General features: G+C 41.3%; 1 protein-coding gene across 9 annotated transcripts in view; it reads right to left on the bottom strand.

Moving 5' to 3' along the window:
* fryl (furry homolog, like) overlaps nucleotides 1-26826 on the bottom strand; it is a 94896-nt gene that overhangs the window by 58020 nt on the left and 10050 nt on the right. For 3 of the 9 annotated variants that reach the window (XM_017455655.3, XM_017455656.3, XM_017455658.3), the window contains exon 1: nucleotides 4929-5453. In XM_017455655.3, coding sequence (XP_017311144.1) covers nucleotides 4929-5001 — 73 coding nt within the window. In that variant the 5' untranslated portion in view covers nucleotides 5002-5453. Of the gene's footprint in view, nucleotides 1-817; nucleotides 937-4928; nucleotides 5454-19209; nucleotides 19919-24671; nucleotides 24771-26826 lie in introns of those variants that run through there. The other 6 variants (XM_017455652.3, XM_017455654.3, XM_017455657.3 and 3 more) reach the window with 5 other exon arrangements.

Genomic DNA, 26826 nt, shown 5'->3' with positions numbered 1-26826 from the left:
TATATGGACTGATTTAACTGATTTTAATGTTCAGCACTGAGCAATCAAGCAAATGCCTCTCGGAGAGAAGCACGGGGACGGATGCCTGGCATGTCCTGTAGACAAAATAATAAATATGTTAGAAATACACTGGGCTTTTCTCCACGCATCACAACACAGTGAGAAGGAGAGGGAAAAAAAATCAAGTTGTTATTCAGTGTTTTAACGTACTCGACCTGCTGACCTGACAACACCGTTTAGAGATAAAACTGGATCCATGCACGATAAAAACTGACGCTTTTAGTGACAAAGAAAACATTTGGAATGTAAACTCCTTCCTACTCAATATTCGTGGAGAACGACGTGACTGGAAAAGCTAAATGGTGCAAAATGTGGTCAGAATATCACCACCTCCGATTCAGTCACAGAAATAATGGAGAGTGTAATACCAGGTCACGTAAGGACTCTTTCCACAAACAGACCGATTTTAAAACGTGAAAGTACACCACCAATGACACTCATTTATTAAGAGTCACAGCAAAACCAGGATGCATACGATAAATTGCTGATCCTGTGTAGCGACTTGTGAAGCTCTTGATTCATGAAATGAATCAGGGGGGTGTAAACTTTTGAACAGGATGATCGGTGTAAATTGTTATCATTTTGTCTTCTGGGAAATATGTAAAAGTCTTAGACAGCAACTGAAGGGCGGTACTAAATGGAAAAAAAGGGATTTTTAAAGAAAATAGTTTGCACCAATCGTCCTGTTCAAAAGTTTACACCCCCCTGGCTCTTAATGTATCGTGTTGCCTTCTTGAGTATCAGTGAATGTTTGCACCTTTTGTAATAGTCGTGTACGAGTCTCTCAGCTGTCCTCAGAAAAGATGGATCTCAGCATCATATAGCCGCTGTTGGAAAGGGCTCAAATATGCAGAAGATCGCTCATTCAGGGCAGGGCTAAATTAAAAAAAAAAACAACTAAACACAATTGTTACGTTCTCTCTTTTATTCTTTTTTAATAATTAACAGTATGTAAACTTATGACCTCAACTGTAGCGAACATTAGGCAAGTATATATTTAATATCATTCAATATGCCACTGAAAAAACATTGGACTGAAAATGGTTTATAACGACTCTTTTATTCAGCTGAAAGAGCAAAAACAAGGTCTCGCAGTGTCAAATCGATCACTGTACAGGTCACGTTAACGGTGATGATCATTAGAAAGGGATTAAATATGCTGGGTTGGATTTTCATTTCACTGCAGATGCTCAATGAGCAGATTTGTAACAGAACTACATCTAAATAAAATGATTATTATTGTTCTGGCAACCGACACAGTTCCCGGCTGCACAGCTCGTACGACTATAAGGCTGGAAATGCTCGTCTTCCTCTTGGTTCTGCATGACTTCAGCCACGCACAAGCCTATTGGGCTATAAATATAAACTGCTATAAACTTAGGTTTTTGGGGAGAACACATAGCATTTGCGCTCGCACTTCCCTGCTGAATCCCCAGGAATGACTTTCGCTAGGAAATAAACACTGGCTGCCTCGCGAAGGTCTGAAGGAAAAATAAAGAAGAATAACTGGTCAAGAGTGTCTGCGGGAGTGGGAATAAAAACAAAAACACTCCTGCACACACCTCTAGAATTAATAAAGTGTCCTAGAGTATACGGGGCGCACACACACACAGTCCCATTATCATCTCACGTTACAGTCAGCTATTTAAAGACAGACTCTGAATCTGAGACGGTGAAATCATGTACACCTCTGTTCTCTGTATGAAAGGGTCATGAGCATTTTATTAACACGATCATTTTGCTCAGCCCTGTACAGGTTACGCACACACACACGCTAAATGAACTGTGCATTATAAAAGCTCCATATTTGCTAATTAAGAATATTTCCTTACAGCAAATAAAATCAATCAACTTACTGTACTTATTATACGCATATAATACTACAATATACATACACGCAGACATATATACATACATACATACACACACATACACACATATATATATATATATATATATATATACACACACACACACACACATATATATACACACACACACACATATATATATATACACATATACACACACACACACACACACACACACACACACACACACATGTATGTATGTATACACACACACACACACACACACACACACACACACGATATAATGGGGGCAGTGGTGGCTTGGCAGTTAAAGCTCTGTGTTACTGATCGGAAGGTCGGGGGTTCAAGCCCCAGCACTGCCAAGCTGCCACTGTTGGGTCCTTGAGCAAGGCCCTTAACCCTCTCTGCTTCAGGCTGCATCATGGCTGACCCTGCACTCTGACCCCAACTTCCTGATATGCTGGGGTATGCAAAGAAAAGAATTTCACTGAGCTATAATGTATATGTGACAAATAAAGACTCCTTATCATGATCATTATAATACGCTCTGTGACTGAGCAGAGAAGAAATGTTAAAGCAAAAGCACTCAAACGCAGAATCTTTTCAACAGGATGATTGGTGTGAATCATCATTATTATTATTATTATTATTATTATTATTATTATTATTATTATTATTACTTCTACTATTACGTCAACAACCAAAATGCCAACCAGACACATGTTGTTTTGTTGAAGACGTAAATATGCTATGTCCAAAACTGTAACAGACATTGAAAAGTATTCGAGTACTTACTCGTTTTCTCTTTTGAGTACCGTCACAGAGCGACGCACATCCCTTCCCCTGTACTGACGCACTGACCTAGCTGCAACTAGATTCCATTAACGTCCACATTTTGGCCTTGTTTAAACTAGATCTCCAGGTAACTAAAACTGAGTGCACTGGAGCTTTCAGTTGACGCTTTTATTTGTCGTTATTATGACATATTTGCTGCTGGCTTCCCTCATAGCATCAATAAGTCAGAGCAACAATTTAAGCTACATCTCGTATAGTGTCGCCTCAGGCCTTGTTCACATCCGGTATTAAGGTGTGGCCTGCCTGGGTGACCTGATCGTAAGTGGACGGCGCTAATTACAGGTGCGATCGGGGTCCGAGGTGTCCAGGGAAATGCGCAGAGATCCGATCATGCAAACCACGTTCGAAGGTGGTCTGGGACGCAAATATGACCACATAACGTTTGTAGCTAATCAGAAGGACGAGTTATGGCACACGTTGAACACGAGGCCTGCAGCCTAGTTTCATTTGTCCCGCATGAACTCGGGGAAGAAAATAATACTGAAAATTTATAATAAACCTTGATGTATATTTCTTACAATACAACGTATCGATATTGCAGTGGTTTGATTTGATGTCATTACAAAATACATGTCCATCCATCTTCTGTACTGCTTATCCTACGCAGGGTCGCGGGGCGCATGGAGCCTATCCCAGGGGACTCGGGGGACACCCTGGACGGGGAGGGGCCAACCCATCGCAGGTCGCAATCACACACACGTTCATGCATGAACTACAGACAATTTGGAAACGCCAATCGTTCCTACAGCGCGTGTCTTTGGACTCCGGAGGAAACCCTTGAAGAACAAGGCACTGGCAGAATGTGCGAACTCCACACACACAGGGTACACGCGGGATTCGAACCCCAAACCTGGAGGCACGAGGCAGACGTGCCGTATGTGCAGCCTGCATTGGGATACGCGTCTTTATCGTCTCATGCCTACTCGATACACTTTTCATAAGATTCTCACGATGCATAAATGACAGGTTAAAAACACAGCTATGAGGATCAGATAAAACTCTTCCAGCTAATCGTGTGGATTTTCCACTTTGCTGCATTAGAAGTATAGATTTTAAAAACGTTCGAAAGAGTTCTGAGATCGCAGTTCTGTATCACATACATACACGGCCCACTGCTTTACACACCGCCGCATCATACCACGCTCCACCGTTTTTAATCCTTACAAGCGGTATAACTAACTGATACTCACTAAATTTAGTGCAGTCACCTGACCCCTGACCCATATAAAATCCACCACATTTCAGCAATAGATACATGTGTGTGAGAGTTTATTTCTGAAAGATCCACTGGGACTTCTAATGTTTCCTTTCATTGTTTGACACCCCCCCCTCCCCCACACACACACACCCCTTCCAGCAGCACTGTCCCTCTCTACAGCATGGGTTTGTGGCTCCAGTGTGTGTGTTTGTTTTTTCCCCTACACAAGTTCACATTTTCCCCACTCGACACCAATCAGGAGTCCTACAACATTGTCTGGATGTGATGGATTATTATTTTTATTTTATTTATTTATTTATTTTTTACAGAGGACTGGAATCTGTTCTAGACGGCGCTACACTCCCATGTACTTCCTTCTGAGTCATGCCTGTTTGGTTATGTGACTCAGTTGGAAGAACAAACCTCAGTCTGAAGTGAGCTGTGCCTAAAAAAACCTCGCGATGTGGCAGACCCACCCCGAAATATTCTAAAACTATGAACTCAAGCTCAAATTCGTGCTTTAGAAGTAAGAGAGAGAGAGAAAGAAAGCGGTAGAGAGAGAGAGGGAGAGGGAGGGAGACAGAGAGCGTGATTATTACTTCGTCATATCAAAGCAAGTGTTGTTCCGATGTACGCACTTGGGTTGTGCACGTGTGTATGATGCAAGGACAATGTTATCTTGTAAAACTATCCACTGTGTGATGGGAGAATACGCGCAGGCTTGTGTAGTACGCTGTACACTTACTGTAGTGTATCGAAAGAGCTAGGAAGCAGAGAGACAAGCATTTGTTTTACTAGATAAGATTTCTAGATCCCTAGGAAAACGCTGTGTATACGGTACAAACCCTGTACAGTATAAAGAAACAGACACATACACGCTGTAACTTAGTTACTGCACATGAAGCGGGCATGCACTCAACTTCTGGAAGCCTCAATTTGTGTTTGTGTGCACGTGTGTGTGCGCATTTCCTCCTGGTACTCACAATTCCCGCTCCATGACTTGAGAAGAGATTTGATGCTGATCTCAAAGAACACAGAATCCTGCAGGCTCAGCATGACGTCACCACAGAGGTGTGGGGTAAAAACAAAACGCGCACGATTCCCAGGTCACCTCCCGCAGGTCTGAGCCTCCGTCCGTCACACCAGTAGCACGTCAGACGCGCGCGCACTTCCGCAGCAAGGTGTGTGTTCATGTTGTACGACGCTTGGAATCATGCTGCTCAGCATTCTCTCTCTCTCTCTCACACACACACACACACGCATGCACGCACGACTGCGAGTGAAGTTGAAGAGTAAAGGCTGGAGTGAGAAAAACACCCTGGTGAAGGACGTCAGCGCAAGCAGACAAAAGAAAAGCCGGCGGATTAGAAATCCTGAGCAAAGTTTGTCGCGTGCGTTTCAGCACCAGAGAGGGGTTGTGTCGCGCTGAGCAGTGATATTCCGTTCGTCTTTCTTCTCCTGTGTGCGCAAACCTCTGCTGCTCAGCAAACACACACACACACACACACACACACACACACACTACTCTCCCTCTCCATTTGCTCGAAGCCAACCCCTCCCCATCCTACTGCTGGCTAGCACTCTCTCTCGGGGGTTTGTAAAAAAAAAAAAAAAAAAGAAGAAGAAGAAAAAAAAAGAAAAGGAAAGAAAAAAAGGAAAGGAATAAATAAAGCGCTCGTTTCAATGGCTCACGGAGGGGAGGGGAGGAGAACAGGATGATGTCATCAGCACGTTGCGAACGCTCACTGGCTTCTCTCCAGCGCTTCAAACAGAATCAGAACGGCTCCTGAACCGACGCGATTCTTTCCACTCTCTTGATCAGTCTACGAGTCTGAAGCAAAACGTACATCCTGTATTCGCCACAATGATGCTGATGCGTCATCCCTGACTGCAGCGCAGTGGGGTGGGAGAGGGAGAGAGAGAGAGCGAGAGAGAGAGCGCATGATGACGCAAATAAGTCATTCATGCAAACGCTCGATGTATTATACGCGTTACAACACAGTTGTGTGTGTGGGGGGGGATCAAGACGCATTCCTACCCACTCGCTGTTCACGCAGTTTTTCTCCATTCTAAACAGGATGTCAGCTTTCTTAAAAAAAACATACGTATACATACTTTTACCCAAACCATAAAAAATAATGTTTTTTTCATTAAAAAAACAAACAAAAAACAAACAAACAAACAAAAAAAAACACACACACCCTTGGGGTGTGTGTGTGTATATGCATCATAAAAATCCCATGTTGTTGTTTATTTAGTCCTGTCCTTAATAATCTATTTCACATAACACAGGTTTACATATAGTCCACAAGACAAGATAACTGAATTTATAAAAATTACCCCGTTCAAAAGTTTACATACCCTTGATTCTTAATACTGTGTCTCGTTACCTGGATGATCAACGACATGATGTGTTTATGTTTTGTGATTTTTTTATGTCATGAGTCCCTTGTTTGTCCTGAGCAGTTAAACTGCTCTGTTCTTTAGAAAAATCCAGGTCCTGCACATTCTCTGCTTTTCCAGCATCTTCTGCATATTTGACCTCTTTCCAACAGTGTCTATATGATGCTGAGATCCATCTTTTCACAACTGAGGACGACTGAGGGACTCGTACACAACTGCTACAAAAAGGTACAAACATTCACCAATGCTGAAGAAGGCAACACGATACATTAAGAGCCGGGGGGGGGGTGTAAACTTTTGAATAGGATGATTTTCAATAAACTAACTAGCCAGGCACATAGGGGGGATAAAAATGTAGCTAGCTATTTACTGACTAGCTTAATATGGAAGACGGTGGGTAACGGACGGTTCGGATTCACAGACACTCGTTTATTTTAGCACATAAACGAACATGAAATGAGGAAAATGAAAGGAAAGAAAATGTCAGATCAATATAAACCATCATGGAACCTCCTCCATGAGCGAGACGGATAACGATTTACACATCTTTTGACTATAACGAGTTATTCTCTTATTATTTGGGGTCACTCGGAAGAGGTGGGTTTCATCCTCTTATCATCTCAGGGGGTTTTTCCTTCACGACATCGCCTCATTAGGGATCTACATGTGGAATTTAGTCCTCTGTGATGATGTCTATGGATAAAAGTCCATCCCTTCGGTTTATACACCAAAGTCACAACTTCAACTACAACCAGTGAAGGAAAGCTTTCTGAATCGACGGACAATCCGAGTGATGGGCAACGTCTTTTCTGGACTGGCTGGACGGTTTACATCGTGTGCTTCTCTTCCTGTTTTTAGACCCATGAGGGACACCAGAGAGACACCAAAGTCTTTCTTCTGAGCGCATAATTTACTGACTGTCGCTACACTGTGAGCAGAACGTCACCAAATATTACAACCCCACCTTTAACATCAACATTAAGCATGACCCTTTGACTTTCCTCCAACCCAGTGATAAACCATTAGAGCGGAAATCGAGAATGTGGCTAACCCCAGCATCGCTCTGGAATAACTTCTGACCCATTCCCTTCTAGCACTAATCCCAAAGTGCATGACATCATCCAGCTTGAGGCCTGAGAAGAGGAAAAAAATAAATAAATAAATAAATGGCCCAAACACAGACCGCACTGATAGTCCATTTAATATCACTGCTTTGCTTTGCTTTCTTTTCTCTTCTCTTCTCTCTCTCTCTGTGCGCTCACATTCTCTCCATCACATGACCGGCCCTCCCTTGTGCAGTTATGCAAAGCAGGAGGGCATCATTGTAAACAAACACACTGCACAAAGGCCTGCATTGTGGCTCAAACGCTGCACCACAGCGGCACTGACGAACTGGGCTTTCACAAAAACACACGCTTGCGCACATACACACACATGGGTCCAAACATGGGGACTGGCTTCAGAGTATTTACTCAGGCTTTACATCTCTAGCTTCTTCGTGAACAAAGAAGACGACGACGACATCTGCTTCCAATAGTTCTTCCAAATCTTCATCACATCCTCGGTGAGAAAACGTTCTCGAAGACAGATGATGTTATGTAATAAATTTTTAAAAAATAAAAAAAAAAAATGCACCGGTTTATGAAACGTTGCCAAACCAACCTATGAGGTCATGTCCCTCTGAAAATGTCTGTCCCTCTAATACTGAGTGTTTCTGCCCTTTTGAGTAGGCAACATGACTAAGGTCATACTGCAAGCATTATCTACCTTCCTCACACACACGCTCACCCTCCCACACACCCTCAGAGTGTTTGGGGATAAACAGTAAGATCCTGCTTGAGACTCCTGGAATGCTGCTCTTCTATCAATAAACTAAAGCTGTTGAGAGAGCACAGGGTGGCAGGTGACAGAGCAATGTGCTTTCTTATACACTCTTGCTTACACACACACACACACACACACACACACACACACACACACACACAAAATACACAAAAGAACCAACAACAAAAATGACAAGCATTGGCCGAAGTACAAGGCTCTTGCATTCTCCTCATGACAAAAAAAAAAAAATCCTAGACTGCTTTCTACTCGAATTTTATTGCTAATTTGATCGCAAAATCGCAGAAATGAACGCAAAAATCAAGGAAACCCCGCAGTATTCGGAGGAACTTGCAATTTGTCTAAATTACTGGCGAGTTTCTGCAGATTTGGGCTGAGCTTTCAGCCGAAGCCCTCTTCGATTCATGTGCGAACATGAGGACAACTAAAAGATTTCATTTACCAACGATCACTGTGAAAGACCGCACAAAACTAAAAATTGAGATCGCAATTCCGCCAATTCGAGTAGATTTCTGAAGAAAAAACTCCACAAGTTGTATCGCAGATTTTGAAAAGAAGAAGAAAAAGGAAAAAAAAAAATGCTGCGGCAAAATCGAGCATTTTTGGTCGTGACTATCACAAAAAAATTCCAAGACATCCGGTATGGACTGGTCATTGGACACGATGTAAACAAACAAACAAACCAAAAAAAAAAACATTGTTGTGCAAGGAAGAGTAACTCCGGTTAAATGGCTGTTCGGTCATGATGTAATGGCAGATGATAATGATGATGTTGATGAGCTTCGTGCTAGGGCATTCAGGAGACCAGGCCCTGATCTATGAACCTATTTTGTGAGCAAGTTTAAAAGGTATTCCTGACTCATTCACTACACTTGCCACTAAACTGCCGTATTTCCTTTTAAATTTCTGTACAATACACGGCGTGAAACAATGTGAATAATGCAAAATGTAGGTGGAAACTAAACGCATTCTCAGTTTCCATGAACAGAGGATCGAGATTGTAAACGTCACTGGAATCTCTGGTGTTCAAACAATGCAAGCGCAGCATTACATAAAGATATAGGACAGACAACAGAAAGAGAAAGATGATGCACGTTTCCACAATGCACCTCACGTTTTCTGCATCACGATTAGGGCTGCAACCATTGTTTTCATAATCGATTAGTTGTCCGATTATATTTTTATATTTTTGATTAATTGGATGGGGGGGGGGGGGGGGGGGCAAACTTTCAGTTCCCTTTTTTTTATTAAATAAAATCCAGAGTTACAAATATAAACTTCAGACTAAAACTTTACAGAACTGTATGTCCAATTATATAAGACTGAAAAGAACCCAATACACACCAGAATATATATTATTAACTTAGGACTGTAGTTTAATTCAATGCTTTTTGTGCATCCATAAAAATAATGCATAAATACTAATATATCAGTTTATATTATATAATAGTATTTATGCATTACTTGCTATAAAGGGTAAAGGTGACAAACAATAAACTGAAGAAAGTCATTGTTAGTGACTCTGGTTATAAGGCTAAAGCTAACGGCGTCACGTTACGTGCATAAGACATCATGCGTTGACTAAGAAGCGGCTTATACTTCCGGTTAGTAAAAAAAAAAAAAAAAAACCCGCTAGAGTTACCATTTGAGACGATATTACCTTTCTAAAATTCACACACTAGACGGTAGAGGATGTAGTGCATAGTGTAAGTGTACAGTACGTCATTTGGGACACAATTTTAGTATTTACTCTCCGGAGTGTGTTTTCGGAACAGAAGTAACGTAGTATGTAAATGTATCCTGTGCCACACGCAGACTGACTAATCGATAATGAGATTCATTGACAACAATTTTCATAATCGATTATTATCGATTAGTTGTTGCAGCTCTAATCACGATGCATCGCGTCACGCTGTACAGCTACAGCCCTAGTACTGAACTGGAACCTCGAGATCCGGACAATTTAGAAACAGAGATGTGTCGTAGCACCAGGAGCAAGTGACTGATCACAGCGGGATGCCGTGTACTGCGTGATTTCTGTCATGTGAAGTACATAAGCTGGGCTGTATTCGATAAAAGCGTTGAGGTGGAGTGGGTGAACCACGCCTTGTATGATTGAAAGCTGACTCTAGTGTCTCCATGCTGTCTGTGAAAGGGTTTTTAACCCCCCAAGAGAGTGCACTTCCTGGACTGAACAGATCTTCACTGACAGATCAAGATTGAGAGAGAGAGAGAGAGAGAGAGAGAGAGAGAGAGAGAGAGAGAGAGGGATTTGGGGTGGGACTACTGAATGAGAACAAAGTAGAAATCAATACAAACTGTAATTTAACCCCGCAAAAATCACTTCGCTTTCCTCGGGACAGAGCAGGAAAAAGCATCCTGATGACGCAACTCCCTACTCTGCACGGCCAGAACGCGCTTCCTGAACTGCGCTCTCGTATTAAACCTCTCGTATCAAACCTTGATTTTCAGTCTTATACGGCTTGTTTGTCAGTACGACCTCCAGATGCGCTCAGTACCTTTAGAAAGCACTTGCTGAGGCGCCACTCTGACCGCCGCACTGCACGCTGATGACATCACTGGCTTTAGGTGATGTCATCAGGGCCGTGGACTCTGCATACCTTGCAGGATACAAGCGCACCTGTCAGCACTGCAAATAGGTGGAGTTGAATAAGATTTGAATGATTTTTGCTGAAATGCTGAAAAATTATTATTAATTTTTTTTTTTTTACTTTTTCCTGACAGTGGTTAAATCAGCTCTTGTAACCTAGGATAACTAGTATGTTAGCATCGCTAGCTAAAAGACGAGACATTCAGCTGCTTGAAAACCAAAAGCTACAACTTGCTCACACTTCGGCTCATAATGAATTATGAGAAAGGTCACAAATTATGAAATGAAAAACAAACAAACAAACAAACAAACAAACAAACAAACAAAACAACCCCCCCCACACGTATCTAATTGATTCGTTATGGAAAGCCGGCCAATCAAACAATCCAAAGCTTTGTGCAGATTTACAGCGTTCAAAGACCTGTCTGGGGACAACAACGCTAATTCGGCATCCAACTTCACCAATAATAAATGAAAAGCACTACCAGTATTTAATTTGGCTTTACTGTGTTTTGAAGCACAGAGTGAATTTTTTGCTCCCAGGAGAATTATCCGGCTGAGCTGGGTGCTTGCTGATTTTGGGACTGAGGTGGGGGGTGGAGTGAAGGGGCGTTACAGAGGGTTTATAAATTGAGTGACAAGAATTTTATTTAAAACACAAACAAGCCTTCTGGTCTAACGGGTTTTCTCAGCCACATAATACACTTGTTCTGAATCCATGGCTTAAACCATTTTATTTCTTTTTTAAAAATCATTTCTATATATTTTTTCCCCCAGATTATTTATACTAGTAAGAAATAAAAATTGTGCAACTGCCTATTGCACCTTTAACAATAGATGAAATAAAAATAACAGCAACATTTATTTCTTGAAGGCAAATGATAATATTCTTATTGTGCGAAATGATAAAGACATCATTAATTACATGTCGCAGTTAGGCCAAATCCCAAATGACTTCCTATTCGCCAATTCGTCACTACATAGGGTATCAACTCGCAGTGCACACGTATATTGTTGTGTTGTACAGCAGACATTGTGCGTTACATGCACACGAATATAAAAACAAGTCAGATTATTTAAAAAGTTACTCTAAAAAGTATTACCTGAGCCAATACTACCCCAACACACTTTACACAAACCCCGGGACTGACCAGGCCATCTACAGAGTCTTCAGTACTGCTTCCTCCTCACTGACGTTCTCACTACGTGTTTATCCAGCATTTGACCTCACGGCACTTGTTTTCCAGTGGAATTTAAATAAAGAAAGAAAGAAAGAAAGAAAGAAAGAAATAATAATAAAAAAAAGTACAGCATGAGTCACAAAGAGACTTTTTGCGCTTTGTGCACACTGAATTGGCAGATTTTTAAATTATTTTTGCAGCTCTCCCAAGATGTGTTCCTCACCAAAACTTGCATCAAGATCACAACAAAATGATTATTAATCCTGGATGTGTTGCGTCTTACTTATCCCCATTTTTCTCCCCAAGTTGTTCACCTGGTCAGTCCTGCAAGAGACATGTGAAGCAAGCCGACTGCACCCTTTTGAAAATTCTGCTGCATCACAGGTCAGTGTAACAAGCGCTATCTGCCCTCTTCCGCATGCATGAGCTCACAGACACCCACAATTGGCTAGTCTTGCTGTGACTGGGTGGGAGGGGCATATTCTCTCTCCCTTATCAAAGAGCACGGACAATTACGCTTACATGGGTTTCCGCCCGTGGATGGACGGCTGTGGCATCGTTGGGATTCGAATTCCACAATCTCCAGACGAGCCTACGAAAATCGGCCTATGCAGAGTTCCCATAAATTCCAAATTATAAAACACCGGCACTCTCAGTTTTAACAATAATCAGGGTTCCAGGGGAGTCTTTGGACGTGACAAGTTTCATATAGATCTATGAAACACTGTGCAACCCTGATGGGCAAAAACTGCAGAGATCCCAGATCACATCCCAGAGCATGTAGCTCCCTCAGTATATTACTCACATATGGTAAGTCTTTTTAAATGGCTAGTGTCACGTATAATGCTTATGGGTGAATGAAAAGCACCGGAGACCAGAATAAAGACAGAGAAAACAAAGACTCTTCATCCCAATCAATCCTGCTGGCTGAGGAACACAGATTGGGATTTACGCTGCGTCAGAAGCGTTTCTGAGAACTGCCCCAGAACTTCTGAACCGTTCACGACTTTTTAATAACAGTAGGAAGTTTGCGGCTGTTTGAAGGTTCTCGAACAATGGGGACAGATTCGTAAACAGGCGAAAGCGTTCAAACAAGATGTAGGAAAGCTTTGATGAAGATTAAGATATCGCGGTTTCTGAAGATCATACAGAATAAGACCGCATTTCAGCAAGCTATTTACAACTTATTGTTCAAAATCTGTAATGTGGTTCCATTAAAAGCAAACAGGAGGGGAGGGAAAAAAAAAAAAAAAAAAAAAAAAAAAAAACCCACACAACAACATTCTGAGCCGTGTAGCTAGATACACTTCAAGCTACATGGCAGAAGTACTTAAAGTGCACCTATTATGGTTTTTCAGATATTACCTTTCATGTAGTGTGTTATAGAGCTGATTGTGAATGTAAAAAGTCCGCAAAGTTTCAAAAATCAAAGCGCAGGACAAACGGAGTTATTGAATGACAAAAGAGGAAGCGATTCTGAACAGCTGAAATGATTTGTTTGTGATTCCAGACTTACTTACTGTACTAACCTACCTAGGTTTGTAACAAAAAGCCCCACCTCTGGTCTGCACCCTCTGCTTGCTGACAGCAGTAGACCAATCACAACAGACTGGGATGTCTGACCAATCAGAGCAGAGTATGCTCTCTGAAAGGAGGAGTTTAGAATGAATCATTTAGAATGAATCATTTAACGAGTCATTTGTTCCCCCCACACTGGGGGGGAAAAAAGGGAAATGCTGCAGTTTAAATTATGAGCACATTAAAGTGTTTTTTGACCTTTATGCATGTAAATGTATTCTATGAGAGCTTTAAAACAAAATTCAGCATGTTTCAAAACCATAATAGGTGCACTTTAATTTATTTAGCTGTGATCCTGACTGAAGTCCCATCCTCAGCTAAATGCAAATGGATGAAAGATGGCAGCCGGCAGTTTATTACTGAGCCCCATGCATGACATGGGGGTTAAAAAAAACAATACATCATGGCCATGTTTTATTCATTCGTTCCCGCAAACGCGTTTACTTAAAACGAGGGAAAGAGTGAAAAAATAAACTAATAAATAAAAAATAAAATAATAATAAATAAAATAAAAAATAATTTAATTATTAATATTTAATTATTGTTAATAAATAAAAAATAAAGGCTACTATGTATGTATGTCGTTAATAAAAAGTGCTCACGTATTAATAAGTCGTGGGAACGAACTCTTCATTTGTGTCCACAATATATTGTTTTTTTTCCCCATCGCATGTCATGTGCGGGTCTCCGTAGTTTATTACTGGAAGTTAGGGACATCATAAAAACACTGATATTCTGATATACTTACTGGCACGTTAATTTCTCGATGAGTCTTTGAGATACTGATGGTTAAAATTTCATGAAATGGGTAATTTGTGTTTGCTAGCTGTTTCACATTACAGACCATTAAGAGCAGCGTTTCCCAACCTTTTTTCAGTCACGGCACCCTTTGTGGCATTTGTGGCACCCTACACAAACACTAATGCTAGACAACGTTAGCTACATGCGGATGAACTTGATTGTCCAGAAACATCCAGAGCTTTTCTTTTAAGAGATATGTCCATAATCTTTTGCACTACACACGCATCGTCACACGCTAATTATTAGAATAAAACACACGTGTACGTTACACATACTGATGTTGACATAATGCTGACAGATCAGCGTGGGGGGGGGGGGGGGGGGTTTTTACAGGGAATTTTTTAAATATATAATTTATTACTATAATTTATTACTATTATTATTATTATTGTGTGTATGTGTATGTCTTATTACGTCTGTGTTATTATTTCGGACATCAAATTTTTATCATATATTTGAAATGTTTTATACACATTTTAGCAACATCTGAAGGATTTTTACACGGCACCCCTGGTCTCATCAGACGCCACCCCAGGGTGCCACGGCACCCAGGTTAGGAAACACTATTAGACTATTGTTTAATATTGCCTGGTGTAACGGCTTTGTGTAACCACAGGGGGGAGATATAACAGATCATGTAGAAACATCATGAACACGTAATACGACTCAATCCAGTGAGTTCTCATGATATGACACGGTCAGTGTGGTTTAGCATACACATAGGTCTACTTGATGGATTTAAGCACGCGCTACAGCAGCCGGTATTTATATTTGAAAACTGCAGATAAATCATTCATCATCAGGAAAATATACAGATTATCTATAAGTTAAAAAAGGTATCGACTCCAAGCCTACTAGTAGGCTATAAATAACATTTAATAGTAAAAAGTCTGGATTTTTAAATCCTGTTTCTATTGTGGTAGTTTAATATATATATATATATATATATATATATATATATATATATATATATATATATATATAAAAAACAAAAGAAATAAAAAACCAACACACACACACACACACACACACACACACACACACACACACACCAGCAGCAACACTACAAAGGCAATAGATGTATTTGCCTTAATACAAAGCTTCTCGCAAAGCTATGGTTCCGAACTTGTTAAGGCTGTTTATTATTACTGTTTTATTTGTAATTTAGTCATTTATTTCCTGCTGTTCGGGACAATGGAGGTTTGAGAATACAGTAAGCATGGATGTTGGTGCCAGTGATCTCCGGAGAATTTGTCCCACAACAGTCTCTAGCGTTTAAAGAGTATGGTGTGAAAAACAAAAAACATCCAGCGAGTGGCAGAAGGAAATAAATAAATAAATAAATAACCTTGTTGCCGAGAGAGATGAGAGGAGAATATCTGGACTGGTTCAATCTGACAGTAAGGCTACGGTAACAATTTACAACCGTGGTGAGCAGAAAAGCATCTCAGAAAGCGCAACACATTGAGAAAACCTTGAGGCGGATGAGCTACAAAAAAAATAATAATAAATAAATAAATAAATAAATAAAAACACAGCGTTCCACTCCCGGCAGCCAAGAACATGAAATACGATAAAACTCAGGCTCACATACTTTCAGAGAATCCTCTGGTGTCCTTTAACCAAATGAAACCTTAAGTAAAGCCCCTACATGGAGCTTCGTGTCAGTGTTTAGCTACGGAGAGTAGAGCAGGATATCAGAAAGGAGGAAAAGAAAAAGAAAGAAAGAAAAAAAAATAATTGATGCAATATAGGTATAGGTGTGGTAGGGAATTATTTGGAAAAGGGTGCGGCTCCGGGTGTTCTCCGCTGGCAGAAAAAAAATAGATGTTGGAATTCTTTTATCATTTCCATTCACAGATCGTCAAACTGCTCGAAACCTGGTGGCTTGAAAACATGCTGAAGTAATATAGTCCAATTCTAACTGCAAGACTATTCTTCTCAATTAAACAGATAATTTCTGCAAATACTTCTGAGAGAGTAAATCGTTTCCGATGTCTACTCCGACGTTCAGCTACGAAATGTTAGTGATGCTATTTATGAATGCCTGGCTAAACATTGTTCGCTAGCTACTGCTTCTTATGACGTTTACAATAAAGAAAAAAAAGAAAGCGTGTTACAGAACAAATATATCGTAATTCTCAAATTACCCGGTGTGCTTAAACAGAAAGCCTTACGGCACAAACACAACCACAGTGCATCAGATCCGTCAAAGCCGATTCATCACCCTGGAGTGAATCTACCACCGGACTTATTCCCTTCACATAACCTTTAACCCTTATAGCAATTAAACCATAACTCAAAGTGAAATTAGTATTCTAAGATCTTAAACTAAATCAAACAACAACAAAAATTTAACAAGGTTTACCCGAATGCATCTGAATTGATATAAAGCTGTTACTATGACTTTTATTTTGTTTTATTTTAGACGCAGGTGTTTTAAAGCTCCGTGTCAAGAAAATGACTACGATCCCACAACCGCCGTATGTAACGTGCATGCATAATACTGCAGATTCTTTTGCATGGACCATATTCAAATGAATTTATGAAAGCCAGGTTATAAACTCAAATGATAGCGGCTTTACTGCACACGCTACCGTCTCGCTGCTGTGCTCGACTGTGTTAATAACGTGGTACGCTCTCCGGCATTCCCCTTTCCATTATGAGCGGTTTTGTTTGTAGCTTGTGTGCAGAAGAAGTGACTGAACTAGGCAGGTCTTATTGGCCTTGTTATTAAAGCAGTCAGGCAGCTTCTTAAACCTGTAGATCAGGGTCTAGCTTCTGTTTCTGTATATAACATATTGAGGCAAGGTGGGGATCAGCCACAGACATGAGCGCACACACACACACACACACACACACACACACACAGCCATAACTGTGTGCATGTCATGGCAGGCAAGCTACCATACAAAGATGTTTGCACAATGGGGAGTCATCAGCTTTGTAAAGCATGTTATGAGCGAAAACTTGCGCGCGCTCACACACACTGCAGAGTGTGGATTTGCATAAAAATCCTAACTTCAATTTGTTTCTCAATGTAACTGTTTTCCAAAACAAGGTAAGTACATCCTGCTTTCATACAGCAGTACTCTGGTAACATAAAATAAACTTATATATATTATAATTATATACTATATTATAGTATATACAATAAACGTAATACCACATAACTTACAATTCGGACACAATATGGACAAATATCTTGTTATTTTTTGCGCCAACGATGAAAATGGTTCCCAAAGAAGCCACAGCTGGAAAGAGCGTTGCATGTTGCCATACCAACGCACAAACTAACTGACAGACAATGGTAAATGTAGCAACTGTTTCGGTGTAACAAACTATTGCGATGGATGTGTGGATGGAGAGATAGAGAGATGGATAGAGACAGAGACTGTGTAGTCAGAATCTGCCGTACGGTGCTGCCCTGCGTGTGCGTATACATTAGGGAAGAGCGATGATATGATTTGTATTAGGCTTGGGATGATTGACATGAGTACCGGGAATCGCTGACTGCCATCGCAACGGCTGGAATCTCATCAAGTCGGACGATTTAAATGTCAATGTGGGGAAAACGTAGTGTCTGGAGCACAACTAAAGCAGATTGGATTTCATAAGGTGTGTTTGGGTGTGATGGAAACTTTTATAACCTGCTGTCTGACTTCGGAGCAGAGCAACAAAACCTCACTCTCTGACGCTTCCTAGCTTCTCTTGTCCGTACTGCTCTCACTTTCAGCTTGTGTGTACGAACTATTATCTGCTCAAGCTTTAAAAAGCTATTTCGTCAACTAAAACGTCTTAAAAACAGGAGAGTAAAGGAAGAAATCTCAGGAAAATCTTAAAGACTAGGGATGTACGATAATATCAGTCATATCTGAAGCGAGTTTCTAGTGGGCTGCATTTTCTATGAACGTGGATGTTCTTGCATCATGTGGTCACACGATCACGCAACATGGTGTCCAAGCAGTCGAAGAGGTGCTGGAAGTAGAGGAGACACGCTGGATCTTATTACAGTTTGGGAAGAAACCAAAAGGTTCCAGCAACGGTTTGAAAATACAAGTTATAACCAAGTCGTGTCATTCCATCCGCGCCACGTTTGACTGGATCGAGTGTTATAGAGAAAGTAGAGTAAATGCTTGAAACATGACAAGACGACGGGGTCTGACACTCAGCATCGTCTGTTCCAAAAAGAAAGTTAATGAATGTTAGCATTTTAGTCTCGCTTTCATTTTTAACTAGATGGTTGGACTAAATACAGCAAGTGGCAGCACGTGAGGAGACGGAGGACGGAGACAAACACCAACGTGGCCGATCCGGACACAAATCAAACCACATCACACTAGTACCTGTAAAATATGGGGGCGGGGATCACCCCAGGACCCCACGAAAATTTAATCCCATCTGAACAGGTCTTATGACAAAAAGTAAAAGATGACATGATTAATTTTGTCCTTCTACTCAAAACCTATGAGTAATAACATTTTCCTCAAGTAATAAATGCAAGACCAAAAACCAAAAGGAAATATAGAAAGGTGAATTTCTAGTGCCACCAGTCCAAAACAAACAGCTTAAACTCCAAAATGAAATAAAGTCCTGATTTATTCATTTACGCAAGGGGCTTCACAATGATGGATTTGGTGTACCACATGACCAAAATGCAAAAAAAGGTTATGTTCAAAGCATGATGAAACTCGGCCTTCATCCGTAACGTCCATCTCTTAATCAAGGACTGAAATCTGACCTACATCTAAGCTTATATAATAAATAAATAACTAAATAAATAAGTTTACACTGTCTATTAGTTTCAGTTTTAATGACTGAATGTTTATGTCAATTTTGGCGTTATACCTTTGGCACGATGTCGGATGAGTCGAGACAGTCGATTAGTTTGGCCCGACACCTCATGGTCTTCGTCAATGGTTGGGCCCATTGACAAGAGACTAAGACGCTTCACTCTGAGTAAGCGCGGGCCGGTCTCCCGTGGCAACAGCCCCCCAGACTCCATCGCTCCTCCACCGTCCCCGGAGATCACGAGGCTCTTGAGGAACTCCATGTGTGGTGCAGCACTTTCACTCCAGATGCACGGTAAACAATCCACGACCTTCCATCTTTTCACCTGAAAGGACCCCTGACCTCCAGCACTCCAGGAAGAGATGACGACTTCTTACTGCTCGTTTAACCCGACAGCCACGTTACATTTTCTGTACTTTCCCACTTAAAATGCAGTAGTATTAGTGTTTAGTCTTCAATAACGTCCACAAAACCAGAGTACATTTCTCACATCCAGAGAAAGGACAATCCACCAGTGGTGTCCGTCGTAACCAGAAGAAGGCGGCGGCAGGTACAGGTACGGTGTGGCACTGGAACATCTCACAGCTACCTCAACATCTCCCACAGTCCAACTGTCTTAAAATTCTGCTCTGTGTGGCTTCGAAGGACCTCGTCTTGCTACCTGCACGTCCGCAGAGGGTAGACAGGACGGAAAAACAAATAAAGAAACGAGCGCAAGGCTTCCTCTGGGGTGATGATGTAATGCTGGTAGGCGGAGTGGCACAGGTTGGGTGCCAGGCACTATCTGGGCGGGGTCAGGACATGTTTGACAGCAGATAACATGCGCCTGGGCCAACACCCAATTAAAAACACAGGCTCTACCAGCCACGCCTAGTCATGCTTCTTCTCAGGGGATAAAGACACACACACATTCACCCTTGTTTTGGGGAAAGAGTGCAAAGCAGGAGGGTGTGGCATCTTCAGTGCTTCTGCACACACTGATAACTCACTGAATACTAGCATATCATGCTTCAAAGACAATACCGCGATTTCCTCCCTCTCCCTCTACCAAAGCCTCACAAGCCCAGTTTCATGTCTTTGATTTTTCACACTAAGTTTATTACTGTTTATGAACATGAATGCATCAAATCTTTTCATGCAACAAAAACCGAGGCAGTGTTTCCGAAATGAAACTCTAAAACGAGGAAGAGTCACAAACAGGTTTGGTGTATGGTGAGTAACGATTTCTGTGGGCATGTGTGTACCAAGCAGATGTTTTGATCGTATTATCAGCTAGGTTGTGTTTGTATGATACACACTGACTCCAGGGTGTGCTGCATGTTACAGGTTCACGTCACCGATTCGTGGAAGAAATTCGAAAGAAAGAAAGAAATTATCGGATATTACAATCAAATGTATTCCATACGAGACGAGCTGAAGGGAAAAGTTGCTGGAAAGTATTTCAGGTAATGCGAGGGAATCAAAGATAGAGTTCATGCTGGAAGGCATTTTACATAAAGGCAGGGCTCATTGTGCTGACTCACTGCTACACATTCAAATGGCTCCGCTTTCGCTGACAACGTGCATCGTTATAATGCCACCGACTCCGTCTGCCCACCCTTCATTCAAAACAAACACAACACAAGCAAACTGCATTAACACCCCCCTCCACACACACACACAGTCTGCTGAATAGTTTGGGATTAAACCCAGTGGTGTAAGTTACTGACCTGAACTGAAGACAAAAGTGAACTGAACAGCATGTTTTAGGTTTTATTTGAAGCATTTCTCAGTATTTGTCTGTGTTAAATATGAAGAAGTCACAGGCGACAACGATCGCAGAAGTTCAGCTGCGGTACTGTGGTCCAGAGCACCACCTAGAGACCAAAATGGAAGTGGCAACAGGATAAAAATACCACACACACACACACACACACACACACACACACTCTACTTTTCTATGATTATGAGGCTCATATTGTGTTGTACAAGCAGTCCGATTCAGCATCCTACATAAATAACACTGGACTGAGCAGAGAGAACGTGAGAATATGAAAGTAGACGTGTGTGTGTATATGTGAGTGACAGAGAGAAAACAGGCTCACACAGGAAACGCTCACACCCTCCGAGACATGTGAAAATGTCAGGCCGATGATGTAACGGTTTCACTTCCGCCCTCCGACGTGTGAAACGGTGTCCCACACACACACACATACAGCAACTCGATAGCCGTTTGTTGTTGGGTTTTTTTCCCAGAAGAACGACTGAGAATGAGGCGACGGTATGTCACTGACCTCTGAACCAGTTGCTGCCCTCTAGCAGTCACCACATGTAGCGTCCTGCATGGGGCTTCATGCTGGAATTTATACGTTTTCTCTCTTTTCCAATAAATAAATAAATAAATAAATAAATAAAAGAGTGGACAGAGAAATGGAAGGGTATTGATGGGTCGGAAAAGCAAAGGGCTTTGTACTGTTGTCAGGGCAACTCTTCATTTCTCACTCACACTATAAACTGTGAAACTGTAAAAGTGTCTGTATTACGTTTAGGACTCATCTGTGTGTGTGTGTGTGTGTGTGTTGGCAAGGGGAGGAAAATGTTAAATAAATGACGTTAAAGACACAAAGAGTAAGGAAATCAGTTAAAAAAAAAAAAAAGGGGGGGTGTAGAAAGTAGAAAAGAGTGAAACGGAGGAAGTTGATAACACGATCGTGTAACAACATGTTTGAGGAGAAAGAGGAACCTGATCTCCTCCTTTCTTGGTCTCTGGTTTATCAAAACCAAGTACAGGAGATGTAAAAAGTCTACACCCCTGCTGAAACGGCAGGTTTGTATGATGAAACTGAGATAAAATCATGTCAGAACTTTTTCCACCTGTAATGTGACCAGCACAATTCGACTGAAAAACTCCTCATTTTAGAGGGAAAAACATAAAGTAAAAGAATAAAACGTAAATAAAACAACCCGGGTGTATAAAATCTGCACACTCCTTAACTAATACTGTATGCGTAAAAGCACATTTTGCTTGTAATACAGCACTCTGTGTTTTTGGGTAAGAGCCTACCCAACGTAGCACTCCAGATCGATCGGATTGTGAGGGGATCTCCTGTACACAGCCCTCTTCATATCATTCCACACGTTATTATGCAATTGGATTCGTGCCTTGGATCGTTATCGTGCTGGAAGGTGAAATTATTTCTTCATCTTCAGCTGTCTAACAGACACCTGCAGTTTTTGTCAGGTATTTAGATCTATCCATGATTGAGTCCCTCTAACTCCAGTTAGAGTTGAACAGAAGCAGTTATATAATATAACATGATGCTGCCACCACCATGCTTCACTGGGGGGTTATGGTAATCTTTGGGTGATAAGCTCTCTTGTCTTTTAGAATTATATCCAAAAAGTTCTACATTATTCCCATCAGACCATACAACACTTTGCCACAAGGTTTGAGGTGATTGTTTTGGCAAAGTTTGTGAGAAAGGGCTTCTCACTAGTCACCCTACCCCATAGACCAGGCATGTGAAGAATATGAAAGACTGTCATCCTGCCATTTTAACAGGGGGTGTGTAGACTTAGTACATCTACTGTACACGCATGGCATAACAGTACTGTCTGTCAGTCCCTACAAAAGGGATGCGCATGATTAACGAATTAATCGTTAACCACTAGCTAATAACGAACGTGGAAATACAGAGCGAGCGGCTCACGCTCGTGCGCAAAATTCATAGCAGGATAATGTCGACTTTAATCCGTTCGCTTACAATGTCGTCCAGTTCGGGTCACATTTACACTAAAGGAGTAGGTGCTGCTAGCGGAATATCATATCCTTCAATGTCTGTATCAAACATCTGACAGGCTGCGTAGTGAAGTACGGGTTTAGTCATAAAACACAGCTTATATCTAGTGAGGTGCAAAAAACTTTATTTAATCCCTTCTCCTTAGCATACTAGAGCATTAGCTCGAGAAAAGGAGTTACAGGAGCTGATATCAGATACGTTTTCAAACACTTTTGCCGAAAAGGTCGACTATCTGGACACGAAACATCCGACCTGGAAAAGGATTGTATTGAAAACGTAATTTTATTTTTTACGTAACCACTTAAAATTGAACATCCAGCTGAGTATTTGCGATTGCCGCTGCCAGCAAGCAGCCCCTGACTGCACAGCTGATGAGATCACACGCTCCTCTACTGTACTTCAACCTGAAATGGTGGAAATGCTCATTTCCCTGTATTTTTTAGGATGTAGGTTCTTGACAATGAAATCGTTTATCACGAGAAGGGTGTGGGGTGTTTGGGATAATAAAATTAATATTGTGTGAGCCTAGCGGACACACCCATTGGTTGAACCATGCTTACATCTCACAGTATTGCGAAATGGCAAAAATCATACTTAAAAAAGATAAAAAAAAAAAAGTTATATATCAGTACGATTGTGAATGATACTATATTCACTTGTCCAGTAGATGAACCCATCCCACCCCGAGCCACAATCAGCACAGGAATGTCAGGGAGGAAGCAACGGGAACAATACCGGGCAGTATGCTATCTTCCCACAACACACACACACACATTGCTCTGCCTGGGAAAAACAGGAAAACTTTTTAGAATTTGGACAATAAAGTTAACAGTGATACATGAATAAGATAAAGAGGTGAGCCTCTTTATTACACACCAGGGAAATTTCCCCAGAAGTTCATGCTAGTTGCATCATGTCTAACACATACACACACACACACACACACACACACACACGCATGCATACACGTGCAAAAGTAAAATGTTTCTCATAACAGTCTCACTATAACTGGTCATCCATTCAAGTTTTTATTCTCATCACCGAATACTCAAAATCAAAAGCCGAACTTGATGACATCGCTGATGAGATAGATATCGACGTCTGGTCCTTCTTCTTACTCATTCGTACGCCGGAAAGATCTTTTAAATACACTTCAAACGTGAAGGAAGTACAAACATTTCAGCCGTTTGACCTTGCTGTGACGTTGTCCTTGCTTGGATCAATCCAAAATGAAATCAGTTTATATTTGCTGGTTCTAAATGATTATTCCATATCAATCCTGGGAAAAAAACAAAAACATTCAAAACACGTTCTTGAGCGATCACGCTAACGGGAACCTCGGGAAGACAGACGGACGGACAATCCGTAAACAACGTGCCTGCTCCACTCAGTGATGAAAGCATACTTTTTTTTTTTTAACTAATGAGGTAAAATAAAGTCAGTTGTGATTTCACGTTGTCTTTAAACATAGTTCACGGTTCACAGCTGTTCTGTCTGGCTCAGAACCGTTTAACGGAAGTTACGCTATTCAGTAGCTAAGTTAGGAAGCTGAGGTCATTCCGAAATGCCTTCCGACCACAATCGCTCGCTTCTCTAAAGTGCAGAGTAGTACTTAGGGTTTGATGGAGTCATTTCAAAACCAGCCACACACACACACACACACACACACACACACACACACGCACACACACACACACGCACACACACACACACGCACACACACACACACAGATGACATACCTGTGATCCATAGAGCAGCGGCAGAGACGGCAGGTCAGGGGGAGGGGGAGAGAGAGAGAGAGAGAGCGAGCGCAGTCCAGCAGTCCTAAATCTCATCAACTTGAGGAAATAAAAATAAAAGACAAAAACAAAATGATGTAAACAACACTCAGAAATGCAATCATCATCATCATTTTTGTTTGCTTTTAATTATCATTTGATTGCATCTAAAAGCATAAAAGCACTAGGTGTGTTTCACTGTGATTCACTGTGTGTTCTGACACCTTTCTATCAGAGACAGCATGAACTTCTTCAGTAATGTGTGCTACAGTAGCTCTTCTGAGGGATCGGACCAGATGAGCTGGTCTTCACTGCCTATACGCATCAGGGATCCTTGGGAGCCCATGACCCTGTCGCTGGTTCACTGGTTGTGCTTCTTTGGACCACTTTTGGTAGGTACTAACCACTGCATACCGGGAACACCTCACAAGACCTGCAGTTTTGGAGATGTTCTGACCCGGTCGTCTAGCCATCACTATTTAGCCCTCGTCAAATTCACTCAGATCCTTACTATAGCCCATTTTTCTTGCTTCCAACACATCAATTTCGATAACTGACTGTTCACTTTCTGCCTAATATATCCCGCCCTTTTACAGGTGCCAATTTATCGAGATAATCAATGTTATTCACTTCACCAGTCAGTGGTTTTAATCTTATGGCTGATCGGTGTCATGAACAATAATCACAAGGATGAAAGACTTCTCAGACTTCTCACCAAGCTCAAAGCCTTACACAGTGTATACGGTATTTATTTATTTTTTAATCAGACATCCTAAGTGACTTACATGTTATCTAATCATTTTAGCATGTAATTTTTTAGGTGTAATTATTACAAATATCTTTTACATGCGCAGTACCATACATGGCTTTTTTTTCTTTTCGAGAATGAAACCGGTTTTTAGGAGCTTTTGACTAATCTGTATCAGGCATGACACTACTATTCCTGACACTAAACAGGAAGCGCTGATGCAGGGCCATGGTCAAAAACAGAAAAACGGACTACTAAGGTCACTGTTTATGTGCATTGTGGAGGTAACGGCAAACACAGCTTGTCTCGTCGAACCTCATTTTGGAAGTCGTCGATAATTCTGCCGTCTTCAGAGAGATTATAACGTAATGATATGTTTTATGTCTGAAAGTTACACCATTCATGAGTCACAACACCAAGACGACGAGGGGAGAAAAACGGGCCACAATTTGCGTTTGTGCTCCGCCTCACCTTCAACACTGACAGCAATCCTGTCTGCTACATAAACAACTCCACGTACACACACACACACACACACATATCTACAGACCAATAGTCCTCCAGCAGCCTAGACATAGCCCACAGTCTCCACCAGTCTTTTTATAGATGTGGTGAGCATTAGGCATTAGTATCTCTACATGTCATTAGCTGTGATTACTGCTGCCAGTTCCTGCAGCGCTCTGACATCAGGCTGCTGCTCTAGAGACAGCTAATAGAGGGTGTTCATGCTCACGGTTCCCAGACACAACATGCATGACATCATAAGAAGACCAACAAAGAGCAATGATCTCTGAGCTGAGTCAGCACTATTAGGGTTGTTGTTTTTTTTTTTTTTAATTCATAGTTGCCCATTTCAACAACAAGGGAAGAAAACATTCCATTTTTATTAACAAGTTCTCATGTGGTATGTTTTAAAATGAACTCGACTGGAAGAAGAAGAAATACTGTGAGGAAGGAATAGATGGATGGATGGATGGAAGCAAGGGATGTTTGAATGGGTGAAGGATGCAAGAGAGAAAGGATGGGATACATAGATGGAGGAAAAGAGGACAGAAGAAATGGATGGCTGTATGGATGCATGAAGAAGGAAAAATAGGTTGGATGGATGGATGGATGGATGGATAAGAGAGAGTCAGGGATATTTGATTGGATGAAGAAGAAAAAAAGAGGGAGTAAGGGACAGATGGATGGTTGGATGGATAGACAAAGGAAGGAAAGAGTAGGATTAGAGGGTGTAGGTGAGGTGTACGGGATGGATGAACAGGTGGAGGAAGAAAAAAGACAGAGGAAGGGATATTTGATTGGATGAAGAGAAAAAAAAAAGAGAGGGAGTAAGGGACAGAATGATGGTTGGATGGATAGAGAAAA

Source organism: Ictalurus punctatus, chromosome 25 (genome assembly GCF_001660625.3).
Source record: "Ictalurus punctatus breed USDA103 chromosome 25, Coco_2.0, whole genome shotgun sequence".
Lineage (NCBI taxonomy): Eukaryota > Metazoa > Chordata > Actinopteri > Siluriformes > Ictaluridae > Ictalurus > Ictalurus punctatus.
The sequence above is the reverse complement of the archived record's forward strand: the minus strand, read 5'-3'. Positions and strand labels throughout refer to the sequence as shown.